The 17,961-nt window shown below is 39.1% G+C and overlaps 2 protein-coding genes across 4 annotated transcripts; one reads left to right on the forward strand and one right to left on the reverse strand.

Moving 5' to 3' along the window:
* Window positions 1-5,327: 5,327 nt before the first annotated feature.
* Window positions 5,328-8,999, reverse strand: LOC147563312 (E3 ubiquitin-protein ligase At3g02290-like). 3 transcript variants are annotated; one of them, XM_086636475.1, is made up of 6 exons: window positions 8,688-8,969; window positions 8,398-8,428; window positions 7,869-8,074; window positions 6,676-7,105; window positions 6,362-6,471; window positions 5,328-5,759 (listed from the first exon to the last, which is right to left on the reverse strand). In XM_086636475.1, the coding sequence occupies exons 3-6, from the start codon at window positions 7,974-7,976 to the stop codon at window positions 5,736-5,738; spliced, it is 672 nt and encodes a 223-aa protein (XP_086492601.1). In that variant the 5' UTR covers window positions 7,977-8,074; window positions 8,398-8,428; window positions 8,688-8,969; the 3' UTR covers window positions 5,328-5,735. The 3 variants fall into 3 exon arrangements, with proteins under 3 accessions (XP_086492601.1, XP_086492594.1, XP_086492588.1); XM_086636468.1 differs by having other exon boundaries at window positions 8,398-8,536; window positions 8,688-8,926; XM_086636462.1 differs by lacking the exon at window positions 8,398-8,428 and having other exon boundaries at window positions 8,688-8,999.
* Window positions 9,000-16,397: 7,398 nt separating this feature from the next.
* LOC147563313 (Adenine nucleotide alpha hydrolases-like superfamily protein) lies at window positions 16,398-17,866 on the forward strand. The gene is made up of 3 exons (XM_086636493.1): window positions 16,398-16,890; window positions 16,999-17,087; window positions 17,210-17,866. Exons 1-3 carry the CDS (start codon window positions 16,563-16,565, stop codon window positions 17,492-17,494), a joined length of 702 nt encoding a protein of 233 aa, XP_086492619.1. The 5' UTR covers window positions 16,398-16,562; the 3' UTR covers window positions 17,495-17,866.
* Window positions 17,867-17,961: the final 95 nt, after the last annotated feature.

The raw sequence follows: 17,961 nt of genomic DNA on the forward strand, positions 1-17,961 counted from the left end.
CATATGAGGAAGGGAGACCACCCCCTCCTAAGGTGCAAACTTCTTGTTTTGCCTATTTCCACAAGGAAACATCAATCCTTTTAACCAGGCATACTCTCGTCCAAATGACCCTTCGTATCCTTGACAAAGTCTTGAATGCCACGGATGTCCCCGTGCATGGCCTAAGGAAGCTTGCTGGCACTCTTGCCCTACTTCGACCTCGTATTCGGCCCTACGGCCTATATGCTCGTACGTGCTCTCCTAGCACTCGTCACGTCATATGCATGCTCAACAATATGCACGTGACATACTCCCCCACTTGTAATGTCGACGTCCTCGTCGACTAAGTTTGGAGTATCACTTCAATCTTCTGCCTCAACTCCGATGCTACCACTGCACCTTCATGTCTTCGGCATACCGCACCTCCGTGCGAACTACACAGTCTCATCGTGTAGGCATCCCGCAGGATTACTTCAGTCTTCTGCTCTGCATCTTCCAATGCCTTAGGATAATGGTCTTCCGTACCATTCATCCATGCTCAATGTCGCTTCTCCGTTGCAGCCTCCGCTGCTCCTCGAACTCAGGTACCTCACCTCCTCGGCTTCACCTTGAGTTGGCATCTCGATTGTCACTTCCTATCTCTACTTTTGTGACCAATCTTGCCATGCGTATCGCAGTGAACTGCGACACAACTCATCACCCTGGTACCTCAGCAACCGTTGCCTTCACCCGAGTTAGCATCTCGACGCCACTGCGTCTTGCCATGTGCTCGCAATGTTACCATCGCGAAGCAACTCGTCTTCAATGTCACTCACCTCTGGATCAGACCCAACGTACCCATGTACTCCACGTTCTGACTCCTTGGTTTGCTTGTTCATTGAGACCCTCGTTTCGACCTCTGTCCCCAACATCAAGTGCACTCTAGTACCTACGTATCCACTACTTGTACCCTTGAGTGTTTAGCACTTGAATTTCACCGCAATGTCGCCCCTTCTCTTGACGACCCTTGCCTTGTATGCGCCTCCGCGCCTGCACCTCTGTGCAACTCAAACTCGCGCCTCTACGCTTGCGCCACATTGAGCCCGGCATCATCCGTGCCATCCCTTCCTCGGGAAATTGTTGTGTTGCCTTCGATGTCCACTGAAACGAGCAAGGTAGCTTCTCTCCACGAGAACTACATGGTACCAAACCATCCACTACTGGCATACTCTTGGGAACGTCCACTTGACTACATCCAGACACACACTTGCCATTTAATCTTTGGCGATGCTCCTTAACCCGAGCACCTTGGTAGGCTCGTGTCCCTCTTGAACACATCCGAACGTACCACCGCATAAGTTCCAACACATCTTATGCAGCACCATACGGCTTACAACTCAAACTCAAACTCGACGTTGCCATATATCTCTGACGATCTGAACTTGGTTCCAACTATCACCAGAATTGGACGATGCTTAATGTCACCACGACACACCATCCTGGAATCCCATAACGTGAGCTGATCTCTTCTCAGTCACCACGTACTCATTGCACACTGTAGGCTTGAACTCGGTTCCAACTTACCTCCAATGCATAACTCAAACATGGGCCGATCCACTTCAGATACAACGACCCTCATATTACTTGACGGCTTGAACTCGGTTCCAACTACCATCAGTACTGTACTTGGTCTCGTGAATCTGTCATCTAGACTTCACACCAATATGACCATAAGCTTCAATGTTGGTTTCGGCTTATAGCACTCATGCGACATACCACACACAAACGTGCAAGCATATCCATGTCTTATCTCAAGTGAGTCCATTCTCTTTGGAACTCAAATGCGCTTACACTACACCGTGCCGAACTCTATCGTGCACCATCCCACATAAGCACAACTTGATCTAGCACCAACTTGCCCAACGATGTACTTTGTCCATCTATCTTACTCTTGACCCCTGTCTTCTGTAAGTAGCTTGAATTCACAACATCACAAGTCACTCGATGCTACCTTCGGCTTAAGCATAAAAGAGTATCCTTCAACACCTTGTTGCCATACTCTGCTCTAACGCTCAAGTATCACTCGGATCAACATAGCTCCACTCTTGGATGCCAATCCAACAAGCTTACTCAGACTAGCTTACCACAAGCTCTCAGCCTGACTCTACTTGCCATCTTGGTACACTTCATACCAAGCCAGTTGTCCACTCCAAAGGACTCTACATCATGATGTACCCAATGCGCACCAAATCGTACTGAGCATTACTGCACTAAGCTCGCACACGACTCACCGTGCCATTCTTGGTTCATCCCATCTCTGCACTTGTCCTTACCTCTAAAGGACTCAAGTATATATGGTACCTTCTTGTACACCAAGTCACACTGAACTCTTGCTACTGAGCTTGCACCTGACTTCTTGTGTCAATACGGTTCCATCTCATATCTCGCATATATCCTTCATCTCAAAGGAACATAGACCCAAGTATAGCTACCACCGTAGCATCCGTGCACACGGCCTATTCCTTCCGTCGGAACTCTCGTCGCCTTATGCACCATGCATCCCTTAACAAAGGCCCCATCTTGCATCATAGCTTCAGAGACCATATCATCTTGAATGCATCTCACTCTGAAAGACCATCTCGTGGAAACCATGCTCTCGACGTAGCTCTTCATACACACTCCAGTATACCTCATACCATAGTGGGAGAATCACTAAGCTCTTTGTCAACTCTTCGAGCATAGATACCATCTCTTGAACCTGCCCTCCAGGCTCTAGAAGTATGCTTCCAAACATACCACATGTTCTTAGGCATATCTCCTTGCTTGTCCTCTCAAGCTCCCAAAACACATCCATTTGCCACTATCACTAGGCTCTTGGAACACATCTTGTAAGCTATCAAGCTCTTGATCCATCTATCACAAGGACCAGAGCAATATACACGTTGGCCTATCCACTAGGCTATTATACCAATTGTTAAATGGGTATCAGGATGCAATACATCTTCACTCGTGCATCTCCATCCTGCAGCTCAGGCTCTGACATCCATTTCTCATCTAGGATCAGAGCACAATACTCTAGCTTGTCATCCAAGCTCTGATCACAACTCTCATATGGGATCAGAACACAATCCATTAGCTTGCTCTTCAAGCTCTGATACCAATTGTCAAATAGGTATCAGAGTGTAGTATATGTATAGCCTGTACCTCATCAGGCTCTGATACCAATTGTCACGGCCTTTTTGTCCCGTTAGGTCGACCCGGCATATTATGCTCAAAGACACGGGTCGATAGTGCGGAATATCAAATCCTAACGTACCGTGCGGCGCTATGTATTCCCTCCTAACACATAGCCAGCCTTCCCGAACATATTCGGAGCATCTCGACTATCAAGTCATCTTGGTTCCCAACCAATAATGCGGCATGACACCAACGTGTCCCAACCTACGAGCATAGCTCGAGCCGTCCCGTATAACGCTTCCTTGAGTCATAGACTCTCGCCCACTATAAAGGATACCAACATATGTGCGGAGCACACCAAGCCGCATATGCAGATCTTGCCATCTAGTCTCAAGCATCCGGCACCTTATCATTTCGGCTTACCATCCGGACATTGGGCATAGGAGCATCCATCTCTAATAAGCTACCTCATGCCCAACATAGCACATCAAGGCTTGGCACCTTGAATAACTCAATCCTCCTTATGGAATATGCTAGCACGACGCACACCTCGCCATGGCATGAGAACATGCAACACCCTTTCCAAAGGAACCCGCAGTAACCTATCTCCAGGTACTGTCCCGAGCCATTTCCTATGACAAGGGAACCCGTGCAATATGCTTCTCTCGCATACGCTAGGCCGGCCTCATGGGTTGCGCCACGAGGATGCTCACTTTCGTGCATACCATGCTAAGATGGGCGAGCTCCCATCCACGAGGTCTTGACATATGCTGGATGCATATGAGGAAGGGAGACCACCCCCTCCTAAGGTGCAAACTTCTTGTTTTGCCTATTTCCACAAGGAAACATCAATCCTTTTAACCAGGCATACTCTCGTCCAAATGACCCTTCGTATCCTTGACAAAGTCTTGAATGCCACGGATGTCCCCGTGCATGGCCTAAGGAAGCTTGCTGGCACTCTTGCCCTACTTCGACCTCGTATTCGGCCCTACGGCCTATATGCTCGTACGTGCTCTCCTAGCACTCGTCACGTCATATGCATGCTCAACAATATGCACGTGACACCGGGGCGAAATTTTATTCGGAGCCCCTTACTTAGAAGTCTCTCCTAACTACCAACAAAAAAATAACATTGGACTATCAACCATTTAGCCTAAATCAGGTCTGCCTACAAGAAAAAATAACATTGGGCCTTAAGTGGCTATAAAGAAAATAACATCAGGTTCGTGATATAAAAAAAAATTTTGTATGTTCCTTACTAGATTTGAAACCGAGAGGTTCGTGGTCTAAAGCTAGTAGCACACCAACTGAGCTATCTTGTTTACATGTTTCAGAGTGGCTTTTAAATTATTATGAATTATCTCTATATAAATTTTTCAGAAAAGGGGGCCATTAGGGAGAGGGGAGCCCGGTGCCGTCGCACCGCTCGCACCCCCCTCACCCACGCCCCTGCTGACTGCAGAACACTTTGACAATACTATCCGTAAAAGACGTCGTCAGAACTTATTGTAAAACACATAGCCAGAATGACCGTAAACACATCCCTAAATCTATTTGCAAAACATATAGCCAAAAGTGACCACGCAAGTGTTCCCGAAAGTGACATAAAATACGTCTCCCAAAGTGACAACAAGAGCATTGCCAAAACTGTTGCCAAAAGGTGAACTTCAAACTGTTGCCGAAAGTGACACCAAAATCGTTGGCAAAGTCTCCCCCTAATGTAAAATTGACCTCTTACCCGCTGCCGAAAGTGACCCCTGTGGTGTTACTAAAAAACACGGTCAAAAGGCATCTTTCAATGTTTAGGTTTCAACTTCCTTTGTTTTTGTTACCACTGTCCAGTATAATATCAAAACTTAGGAGCTAGGTACTTGTACTTTCAGAACCTTCATTAATTTTATTTTAATCTACAAATAGCTATTCAAAATTATTATTATTATTATTTTTTTTTTCGTATTAATAAGAGGAGTAAGGTCCCAACCCAATACATTCAAAATGGAAGTTGAGGATGAACAGAGATAATGGGTCTAAGTTTTGAAATATTTTGTTTATACCTTGCTGTTCAAGGGGTTCAAAAACCTTATTTGGCTGTCTAAATTTGTACTAGCATCAACTTACTGTATGGCTCCACTGATTTTCTAAAACATTATAACGACACAAAATTCACTAAAATAAATGACCTAGCGAGCAAATGAGAGAGAATAGAAACTTCATTTAAATAGCTAATTCTCGCAACATTTTTTTCGATTCTTTGAATGGTAAAGAATTCAGATAATCCCTTATAACTCAATAACATAACTGAAGCAAAGCCAGAGATTAGAAGATCCCCAAATTTCTCCCATGTTTCATTTGTCTCTGTAAATGATTCTAAACTAATTGAAAAACATAAACATGAGAGAGAGAGAGAGAGAGATGTACTGAATTTACTTTCTTATTACTAAGGGAATGAGGGTCGGCTACCTTCTTTTACGACCCGTTCAATCACCCAAAGTAAGGGTATTTACAGTGACTTCATAGTTTCTTTTTCTTCATTCTTTTTTATTGGCTATAACTTCATGGATGGATGATATGACGCGTCCGAAGAAGTAAAATATCATGAACTAGTTTTCATTAAATACCATCACCTGCAAAATAGGAATCAAATCAGCACAATTTTAAAATATTCAGAAACACTAATTGACGATGTTGCAGTTATTTAATGCTCAACTTGTTTGGAAGCAACCTATTAGCCATCTTCAAGTAAACCCTTAACAGTTTCTCTGAGTTAAGCTCAAAATATATATACGCACCTTTGCAGTCCAAAACTAAGTTCATACATTTCGTATGATCTGGTGGTAGCTGCATAAAAAATGATGGTTCGGGTGAAGTGGAATTCGAGCATCATCTACCCTATAACCACTTAAAGAGGTTTCTTTTGATCAAACCAACAAATTTTTTTTTCATCTATCGAGGATTATTAAGAACGAGCTTTTATCGTTGACTCTGTTGTTGCAACATATATGTCATAGTTTGAGCCAACTACCAAGACTGTTAGAAAGGTTACCTTCTTCATGTTGTTGAATATTTTTTCATGTTTCGAGAGAACTTACCAAGGAAAGAGTAATAAGTAAACATTAATGCACAATATTATAGCACTTATATGTATATTGGCATCCATCTTACAAGAAGAGAAACGAGCCAAACCAACAAATTAATAGAGAATATGGGTTAAGAGAAAACAGGTTACCTTGCCACAGACTGGACATTGTTCACTTCTTTCCATCCATTCATATATACAGACAAGGTGGAAATGGTGAGAGCATTGAGTTATAATCTTCGGATTATCCGGAGTATATTCTGCATGTGAAATATAAGTGAAAAATAAACCATGAAAGTTCTGACCTAAAGATGGGCAGATTATAAATGTGCAAAGGGCTTTTCAATTTTAATACCATTAAAATCATGAAAAGTTGCCTATCGAACGAGAATAACAGGCAAACTCAATATTCCATAATTCCTTTCTACTTGGAAGTAACAATTAAAAAGAGATTTATTACGGACCTTCAAGACATGTTGGGCAAACATCTTCATCTTCTGATGATGAATAAACGTAGCCGACTCCGTCTGAAACTATCGTCAATGGGTGCTTGACCGAAGACTCGGATAAGCCTTTTTTAGATCCACCTTCATCAGAGTCATTCCATTTGTCTCCCTTATGTACATATTCAAGATTCATTTCGGTATCGATTCTTCTCAGTGGTTCCGACTCCTCATGCGAATGACTTGAGCCTTTCTCTCGTCTTGAGAGAATTCTATTATCCCTTTGGGAACGGAAACATCTAGGATCAGCATCATATGGCAGAGGTCTTGGAGGGGACCGGTATATATCAGGTACAGAGTTATCATGCAACGTTGGAGAATTAGAGGTAGTTGTACTCTCTATTGATGAAGGAATTGCATGCATATGTGCTCTTCGGAAGAATCTTGTATACTACAGAGATTAAGAAGAAAGGAAATTTCAGAAGGCAACTCCACATGAATTCAACTTATTCAAGCATGTTGTCTTCGAAAATAAATACAATCTCAATACAAAAGAACTTCATATACATCATGAGAACTATACTAGTAAAAGTATACTTAATTCTGCAAAATAATACAGTAGTAATATCCCACTAGCACTAGCTTATCTAAACCCTCAAAGTTTTTTTTTCCCCAAAAGTGAAACCAGGGAAAAAGAGAGTGAGGAAATTTATAAATAAAACAACTGCAAAGTGAGGGAAGGTTTTTGTGACTCGTAAGGGTTCTCTTGTTAAAAAAAATTAAAAACTAGGTCTTGAAACTAAAATCTTGATATGTTCATATATGTCAAATAGAATTGCAGCTTGAAAAGTGCACTACTAAAGCTTAGGTTGGGTTGTGGTCAATGACTCAAGGTTTTGAGCTACATTATATTACAATTAAATCTCAATGTGAGTCTATTGAACGAACGAGTATAGGTTTTCCTCGTATTATCAATTCCATGCCCTCTGTTTTCACTCGAGGAGAAAAAGATAATCAGATCACTGAGAAAAATTAAAGCAGCTGATAGTATGTAAGTATGACTACAACCCCGAGATGCAACACAAGCGAACATCAGCAAGAATGCCACAAATTTTATATACCAAATCATGCAATCACCAAAACCAGTTCGTAAAGGATGAGAAGTACATAAAACCTTGTTCGAAATACCAAACTTGAAATTTACATAAACTTACTGCATTCAAGAAGCATTGGAGACATATGCAGTTTCTGAAGAAGGAACTGTTAGGGTTTACATATTCTTCAATATCTTCGACACGCAGGCAGCAACAAAGAGCACCCATTGTGCTGCTACAAATTCTTTTCTAAACAAAATACGGCAACGACATAAAATACCCAGGTAATTCAACTTGTTGGCAAACTTGTAACCACTCTCTCCTCCCTATAACAACGAACACAATAGATTACTCTTAAAGAACTTATACCATTTCCCAAATACCTGACAATCGAAACTCGATTCTTCAATTATAATCTAGAACATAGTTTAACTAGGTTATTTTTGAAAACCCATATGGCAACCTATAGTCTTGCTTCATTGACATCAACAAAATCATCTCAACAACAATGACAATCAACAAGTGATCTCACCAAAATGAAGCTAATTGTTTTTGAAAAAACCAGCTCATTAAGTACCAAAAAAATTACTACAAATTTACATAAAGGAAGTTTCAGGAGAAAGATTGAGACTTTGGGTTGGGAGAATACCTAATCAACAATCCCCTTATTTCATAGATTTCTGCATGTTCAATAGATACCCCCATCTCAATTCAGTACCCCAGAAATCAGAAAAAACAAATTACCCATCTTAATTCCCCAAAAAAGAAATAGCTCAATTTGGGATATGCTTCAACAAAAATTAGAAACAACCCTCTCAATACAATTAGATCGAGAAAGCAAATCAAACCCAATTGAGATTTTAGGTTTAACAATCACCAAACTTTACCCACAAAAATATAGAAAAAACCCAAAGATACAAAAAGGGGAGATAAAAGTACCTTCAGATAGAGAAATTGAGAAAGACAAAAACTTCCGGGAAAGAGAGAGAGAGAAGATTGATGATTCCAAAAGAAAAGTTCTAAGATTGAGAGGAGGAATAATGGAGAGTTGTGTTAATTGCTTTGATGTCGGAGTTCTCGCCGATAAAACCAAAGAGAACGCCGAATCAAAGCTGGTTTTTGGTGGGTGGGTTTCAATTTTCAAAGAATCTTTATGCTTTTTCTTTCTTTCTTTTTCCAAATAAAATATTTACTTGGTCCCATCATAAATACATTTGGCTCTTTCCAATATGAAAATCTAGAAATCACCCTATCAAAACATAATGAAGGTGCCGACTAGTGATGGTTCATTTAGCAAGTCACACACCTCCAAAATCATAGAGGAACCAGGTTGGATTGTAAGAGGAGGGAAACCTATGGTTATTGAATTTGGGTGATTGCGTATATAAATAAAAAGAAGTTAATCAGGCTTTAGACTATCGTAGTCTATTTGAGAAAAAGAATTTAATGAAGGTAAAAATATATGAGAGGGTCTAGTAGGTGTTCAAGAAAATTGTCATAGGCCCATCTTACTCTTAGTGTCCCATGGACAAAACAGTCCGAGAACATTTAGACTGAGTCTTACTCGTGATGGATTTTAACAATACGGACTCAGGCCAGTCTGAGTGCCCTCAGACCGTCTTGTTTGTGGGTCTCGAACTACTTAACCCGAGCCTTGCGAGGAGTACTAAGAGATGGGGTGGCCTATGACAAATTTTCAGATCGCCTATTAGACTCACCAAAGATTTAACATTTGTTGATTTTAAGTCTTCTTTTGTATTGTAAGAGTTCTTTAATTAAAGACTCCAAAAAAACATCTTTAAATCATATATTTTTGACGACTATGAGGCAGCGACAGTAAAGTGGCGAAGAAGAGATGAAGTGGAGTCGAAAGGAAAAATAAAAAAATAATAATTTGAAAGTAACACAAAGTTTAAATCAAACACCACAAAAGTAGAGGAAAATTTGGGGGCTAAAATAGAAGATCAAACACTATTAGGGAGTAAAATGACCAATTGGTCACAATTGAGGGGCAAAAAAGTATGAACCTTTATATTAGTAAATTTTATAATATTGATTACACGAAGGGTTATCTTTACATTACGTTATTAAAAAACCAAATACGTTATCAAAAACCAAAAAAAAATCTATATAATGACTGAGAATTACGTAAAACGAAAGATTTATTTTATAATTTTTTTTTTACATTTTATTTGGAAGTTTCTACCATTTTTTATCAGTGGCTAAGTTAGGTCATTTATGTAGGTCATGGACTTTTTAAGCATGGCAAGATTGTACACATTTTTTGTTGCAATCACTGTTTCAAGTATTGAATGCTTTCATTAAGAGAACTCTAGGTACCATTAATACAAAGAGGAAAAATGTAGCAATTCATGATTAAGGTGCTGTGCTTTCATCCCAAGCCCAAGGTGACTTATAGTACCTTTTCGACAGAGTAGTACTGCTAAGTATTCACCAAAGTTTAGGAAAGAAAAAGTTAAAAAATTTAACCAACCATTAGGTACACCTAATTAATGGGTGATTGATTAGTTAAACTCCATGTTCCTTATTAATTCTCATCTTTTCCACGCACAACTCCAACTGCTAAGCGGAGAGAGAGAGAGCAACCGCTTCCTTGAGAGAGAAAGAGAGAACGTGACCTAGTTTCCGGCGAAGGGTCTCCTTCGCCGGCTCTTCCTCTATTAGCTTTACTATTTCTTTTCTTACTCCATTTTAGTTTCTTCCCCTTTTATTCGGCTAAATCAACCGACGATCCATAACCTTATTCCAGTATTTTGTTTCACGAAGTTTGATCCTAATCACTTTTGACTCACCAAGTTTGAAGGTTTTACTGTATCTTGTTTTGAACAACGGTTTTCTTTCTCTTCTTCCTTTCGCTGTTTGTGTTGGGAAGTTGACTTGCAGGTTGATAAAGATCTAATGGAGTCAAACATTTTTCATTCTTGCGGAGAAGAAGTGGCGACTATAGATCTATCGATGTCCTTCGTGATGGAAATTGGATTAGATCTTGACCGGAAAATGAACAGTGGTTGGTGGATTAGAGAACAGTCATGGCAGATCTATGAATTAGCAGATTCTCTTGGTGGTTCGATTTGATGATTCTGTGTTTGTGGGAATAAATTTGGTTTCCATTGCAATCTTTGATCTAATTAGGCATAATCAAGTGCTTCCCGAAGAGGCCAAAAGGAATTTTGGAAGAAATTATCTATATTTAGTACTATTATATTGGAGGTTCTTCTATGGTGGTGGCGGCTTTTCGGAGATGAGGGTGGCTTTTCCGGTTATGACGGCAGTTTTCCGGCAATGGTGACAGTTTTCCGGCGACAATAGCGGTTTTCCGGCGAATTTAACGGGGATGTTTGATTAGTATTTTCTTTTTTGTATTATCAGTTGTTTTGTTGACCTTTAGGGTCTTTTCATTTGTGATCTTTAGGATCCTTTCATTTTTTTCTATCTTTCTTCGTCAGAGTCTAGTCCAATTTCTTTCTTATTCACGAGGTACTTTGCATTTAAAGGTATGCAACTCTCATGAAGTTGGAAGAGAGAAATAACAATTTCATCCATGTAAACAAATGTGATTTTATATCACTTATGAATGGAAATCGATTCCCGTGGCTTCAAAAAAAAAAAATCTCATCTTTTCCTCTTTAACTCTAACCTTTTTCTACCACCCATTTCTTCGTACTAACATTCCTAGTGAGTGTTTCAACAACAACAAAAAAAAAGAACATTCCTAGTGAGTAGCCCTCGCCTCCATGGTTCCCTAGAAAATATCATTGTAGTGAGGGTTGATATGACGTTATAAAACATCTTTACAAGGAATTAATTAGTTTTCCAATAGGTATAACAAACTCCCCACAAGTTTTTGATATTCGGTCACGTTACTTAGGAATTTCCCTTTATTCTTTTGTAGCTTCATCCTTGGATCCATGTGAGTGGTTGTGTAATTTGAGTTTTCCTTACCAAAACGTTTCAAGATTTTCATAGCATAACTTCTTTGGGACAGAAAATAACCATTTAGTTTTTCTAATTCTAAACCAAGAAAGCAATTAGCTTCACCCAAGTTTTTCATTTCAAAACGAATAGATAAATCATCTTGAAGGCGTAAGATTTCAGATTTATCATCTCCCGCAATTATCATATCATCCATGTAAAGAAGAATCATTGTGGACAATGAAACTTTCACCTTAACAAAGAGACTAGGATCTGAATTTGATGGGGTAAAACCACAAATAAGAAGTACTCAGTTATCTTACCATACCAAGCACGAGGTGCTTGTTTGAGACCATAAAGTGCATTCTTTAGTCGTTATACATGATCAGGAAACTTCTCAGAGGCGAACCCAGATGGTTGTTCCTTATATATATCACGGTCTAATTCACCGTAAAGAAATGCATTTTTGACGTCGAATTGCCAAAGTTTCCAACCTTTGTTTGCAGCCAAGGACATGATAGTTCGAACAGTGACCATCTTTGCAACGGGACTAAAGGTTTCCTCGTAATCAAGGCCATATTGTTGAGAAAACCCACGAGCAACTAGGCGAGCTTTGTGCCTTATAATGGTCCCATCTGCTTCCTTCTTTAGCTTGTAAACCCACTTACATGTAATAAGATCAACTTGTTTGGCTAAGGTACAAGATCCTAGGTTGAGTTCTTTTTGAGGTCTGCAATTTCGTCTTTCATTGCACCTTCTCAATCAACATTTCCTTGAGCTTCACGGTATGACGTAGGCTCATTATCAAATGTGTCTTCAAGCATAAAACAAGAAGTAATAGTGCATTCATTTAATTGAACTTCATAATCGTTTAAACAATTAGGCAACCTTGTTTGCCTTGGCGTTCTTCGTACCGTAACTTCACTCTGTTCAGCATTTTCATGTAAATGAGGATCTAATCTCCCCCTTTCAGTGGAGTCCACTTGTGTAGGAAACGAGTCAAGATTTGACTCAATAAGTGGTACATAATCAGAAGTTTCTCCATAGACAAGAGTTTGATATAAAGTAGACACTTCATTAAATACAACATCACGAGATGTAATTATCTTTTTAGTATCTCGGTACATACATCTCCAGCCTTTCCTGTGATCATCGAAACCAAGAAAAACACATTTTCTTGCTTTTGGGTCAAGCTTAGTTCGACTATGTTTAGGTATATGTACGTAGCAAAGAGAACCAAATATTTAGAAGTAACTCACATTAGGTTTGGTACTATATAACATCTCAAACGGAAATTTTGATGTACCTCGCCATGGCGGTAGTCGGGCGATCACTTGACAAGGACACTTCATAGCTGCTGTCCACAACTCTCGGGGAAGATTTTTATCATGTAGCCAAGATAAAGTCATTGTTGTTAGGTGCGCCAACTTGCACTCAGCGACTCCATTCTGTTGTGGGGTATCTAGACATGTTAATTGGCGATGCATATCATGATCCTCGCAAAATTTAGTAAACTCATGAGATTGAAATTCACCCCCATTATCAGTGCGCAAACACTTTAAAACTGACCCAAGTTTCTTCTCTACAGTCTTCTTGAACTGCATAAACTTAGAGAAAGCTTCAATCTTGTTCTTAAAAAATTACACCCAACTATAGCGTGAGTAATCATCAACAATAATCATCATATATCTGACCCAAATTTCTTCTTTACAGTCTTCTTGAACTGAATAAAATTAGAGAAAGCTTCACTCTTGTTCTTAAAAAATTACACCCAACTATAGCGTGAGTTATCATCAACAATAATCATCATATATCTGAAACCACTATAACTTGGTGTTTTAGTTGGTCCCATGAGATCAGAATGTACAAGTTCGAACACAGATGATGCACGATTAGTTGATTTATGAAATGGAAGATGATGTGATTTGCCATATTGACAACCGGCACAAACCACATCATGATGTGCTGTTTTAAATGAAGGAACACCTTCAAGTAGTCTATTCTTCGATCTTTGTTGCAGCAATTGATAACCAACATTCCCAAGTCGGGCATGCCAAAGTGAAACACTAGTATTATTACTTGTCTTCTCCACATAGGCTTCGCTAGCAGATAAGATGTACAGAGAGTTTATCTTCTTTGCAGTGAGTAAAACATCACCATCAACACACTTCAAATTTCCAAGAATTTGAACATCATTTGGACCAAATAAAACATACTTACCTGAACCAGTGATTTGCGAAACTGAGGCGAGATTCTTCTTTAACCCCGGTACTTGATACACATATTCAAAAATAAGACCTTCGACGTTTGAATCAGTAGCCTTAACATTGAACTGACCTTTCAATATAGAATGTAATGAATTGTCAGTTGTCACAATTACTCGCTTTCTCGAATGAGGACGAAGATCTGAAAGTAGAGTAGCATCACCAGTAGCATGATGTGAGCAACCCGAATCAACAATCCAATCCTTTTGGTAATTTATGGTGCTGATTTTATCGATACTTGTTCCATTTTGGTGCATAATAGAACCCATGTTTTCTAGTTCATTTATGACCTCAATAGAAAAACAATTATCCCACTTTGGTTCATCAACATCACTGGTTTCTTGTGCTACATTTTCCTCTGGTTCTATAATCTTAACACGACAATTTGGTTTAATATGACCTGGTTTGCCGCACCTTTTGTAAATAACCCTTGCACGACAGTTCAACTTCATATGTCCCACCTTCCCGCATTTATAACATATCAACTTGGAGCTATTTGTTGACTCCACTTCAGCTTTATTCAGTTTACTAGAACCTGAACTGTATTTTCCAGCACTTTTGAACTTCCCTTTGTCTTTGGCAAACAATGCATCTTCAACATCTAAGGAGGTCTTCCTAGACATTTGTTTAACTAAGGCTTCCTGGTTGGAGAGAAGATTCTCTAACTCAACAATAGATGGTTGATTCACCCACCCTTGAATAGATGAAATAAGAGGCATGAGTTCTTTCTTTAGACCGCGAATTAAGTAGCGTCATAACCTTGCATCACTTATAGGTTCTTCGCTGTCCAACTCAAAAATTTCTGCACACACATTCTTAACCTTTAGAAAGTAATCAGAAATGGACATATTACCTTGGGTGAGGGAAGCAAGTTCATTCTCGCACATGATCACGAACATGATCAAAAGGTCCTTACTAATCGAAGTTCTGAGTGCAAACAAGGCCTTCCCGCACTTTATCTTCCATTTTCTTCTTGCATCACCAAGATTAGGAGTATCATCTGGAATTATCTCCTCACCGGAAACAAGATCCCACAAATCTTGTCCTTGAAGGTAAGCCACCATACATAGTCGCCAATATTGGTAATTGGTACCGACAAGCTTCTCAATGGTCATTTGATTACTTCCATTCATCTTGGCTGATCAAGTAATACAACTCAACAATCCTTCTTCACTGGGTAATACTATCAAACACTTGGTTGTCAACCAAGCTCTGATACCATGTAACAAAACACTAAGAACTGAACTATAACAGAACTTAACAAACGAAAGCTGAAGTTTGACAAAACTTATCTCTATAATAATCAACAAAAAAGATAAGAGGAAATACAAATTGTATTATTGATAATCGACTAGGACTGCAAGACACTTATTTATAGCTCAAGTAAGCTGAACTAACTCCAATTATTACTCCACTAAGTGATTTGACTCCTACTATTTCTCCATTAACCAATTGACTAAATAAACCAACACAACTAATATTCGTAGTACATAAAAAAAACTTCCCCAAATGTAGAACAAACTCTGACCATGTGAGATTTAAGAAAGATGATGCACTAATTTGTAACACGCATCTTCTTCTTTCCTTCTTAGTTTCTTCTTCTTTTCCTCTCTATTTTCTCTCCCTTCAAAGATTTTGCTAGAAAAACCCAGGTCTTTAGACCTTGAAGTCCGAGCTTGTATATGGATCTAAGACCTAGATTTGTTGCCCCTTGCTTTCTTTCTCCTCCGTTCTTTTTCTTTTCTACAACAAAAGAGTTTGATGTCCTTGCTTGTCTATGAAGATCCGAACTTTCTTATGGATGTAAGACCTAGATTTGCCGTCCTTTCTTCGTTTTTTTCTTATTCTCTTCTACAACAAAAGGATTTGGTGTCCTTGCTTGCCTATGAAGATCCGAGGTTGCTTATGGATTTAAGACCTGTATTTGCTTTCAATGCTTTAGATTTCCAACTTGAAAAGAGTTTGCTTTATGCCTTAGATTTCGAACTTGAAGAGAGCTTGAAAGGTCCGGAACCCTCGAACTAGTCCTGAGTCCGAGCCATTGTTTTGAGTCTCCGATTATACATTTCGAAAAGGGTGTCTATAGATGTCATAGGACAAATGGGATTGACTAAATTCAATCCCTTTTCGGAGGCGCCAAGAGCAATGTTGGAAGGCGCCAGTAGATGCTCCCAAAAGTACGTGGCTCTGACTTACAAACATACCATGGGGCATCCAAGACCATTTCATGAACTTACAAACATAGCACATGGGGAGTACAGTGTCATTAACCAAAACACAAAATTTTCCATTTCCTCCTATAAAATTTGTACTAATTTCAACTTTTTGAGGTCTTGTTTCATATTTGTGGGTACCAAGAGGAAGCCCTACCATACCAATAACAAAGATGAATTGACCCTACAATTTCATTGCACCACGTTCAAAAGGTAAATTGAAAAGAAGAAAAATTATTGAATGACAACTAAAGAAGACTAGAGAGAGAGAAGTTTTATATATAAGCACCTCCAAGAACACCATTTAGGACTTGTTTTCACAACATTTCCTATTCCTTGTTCATTGCTTCTTCTTCTTGTTCCTTGAAAGTTGGTATCAAAATAAATAATACCCATATGAAGAAATGGGTCGAATCGGAACGAAATTGCCAAGTTTTTGCTTGAACAGAGTTACAACTCATTTTCGAGTTAGATCACCATCAATTCAATCAAAACCCACCTCAAATTCTAGTGAAACTGACAAAAAAGATGATTTTTTGGGTACTCAGGAGAAGGTTTCGCGTGACGTATTAACAAACGGGGCGAGAAATGGATCAGTTCAAGGTAGAAAGATCATGATAGTTGTTGATTCAAGCATTGAAGCTAAGGGTGGTTTACAATGGGCTCTTTCTCACACTGTTCAAAATCAAGACATCTTGATACTTCTCTATGTCACCAAACCTTCAAATATAGGTTAGACCTTTATGTTTTCTTCCATTAATATTTAACCATTGATTATGAACTTTAGAAGTACTATATATGTTAATGTAATTAGGGTTGTTAATTATTGATTAATGACAGGTCATGAAGTCACTAATATAGAGAAGAATCCAAAAGCTTATGAACTCCTTAATACTATGAAGAATATGTGCCATGTAAAAAGACCTGAGGTAATTATTAGCAAACAAAGCTTCATTAGTTAATGACTTCATAAGTAATTAAGGTAAATGTAATTAGGTTATTAGCCCTGTTTTTGAGTTCATAATGGGTTGTGGACTTTTGGGTATGGTAGGTGGAAATTGAGGTAGTTGTGGTTGAAGGAAAGGAGAAAGGCCCAACCATAGTGGCAGAGGCAAAGAAACAAGAGGTATCATTACTAGTTCTAGGGCAAAAAAAGCGGTCGATGACATGGCAGTTAGTGATGATGTGGGCAGGCAAGCGGACTGGAGGTGGGGTCGTCGAATATTGTATCGAAAACTCTAGTTGTATGACAATTGGAGTAAGAAGAAAGAGCAAAAAACTTGGAGGGTATCTTATTACTACTAAGCGCCATAAGGACTTTTGGCTCTTGGCTTGAATATAAACCATGGATATGGTAATGGGTTAGGATGCTATCTCACTCGTCTAATACTCCAAATTGGTAAAATTGAGGAGTAATTTTAGCAATGAAAGAGAAGAAACATCAAACATGATTGTTAATCTAGTGGTTGTACATAAAATTGAGTGACTTAGAGAGAAAAGTGAAAAAGAAGGGTAGATGAGAAGTAGAAGGTAATGTCCTTGTGTTGGTGTTTTATTATTGTAGCTTTGGAGAAACACTTGAAGGGGGAGGGGTCCTCTAACTACCCTTTATAGGGTTCCATATTGTATTGCCAAAAGCTCTAAAGAGTCAAACAATCTGACAAGAATGACTTGCCTCCACTTTAAATATGGCAAAAATGACCTAATCTAATACGTAGTTCTAAACCAAAATATTTTTAATCGAAGATCCACAGATGCTGACAACCAATTGGTTTTGAGTTGGGAGTGCATTTTCTTAATACA

This window comes from Eschscholzia californica, unplaced genomic scaffold (assembly GCF_041429995.1).
Source record: "Eschscholzia californica isolate CP2 unplaced genomic scaffold, dmEscCali1.0.p SCAF_1, whole genome shotgun sequence".
NCBI classification, from domain to species: Eukaryota; Viridiplantae; Streptophyta; class Magnoliopsida; order Ranunculales; family Papaveraceae; genus Eschscholzia; species Eschscholzia californica.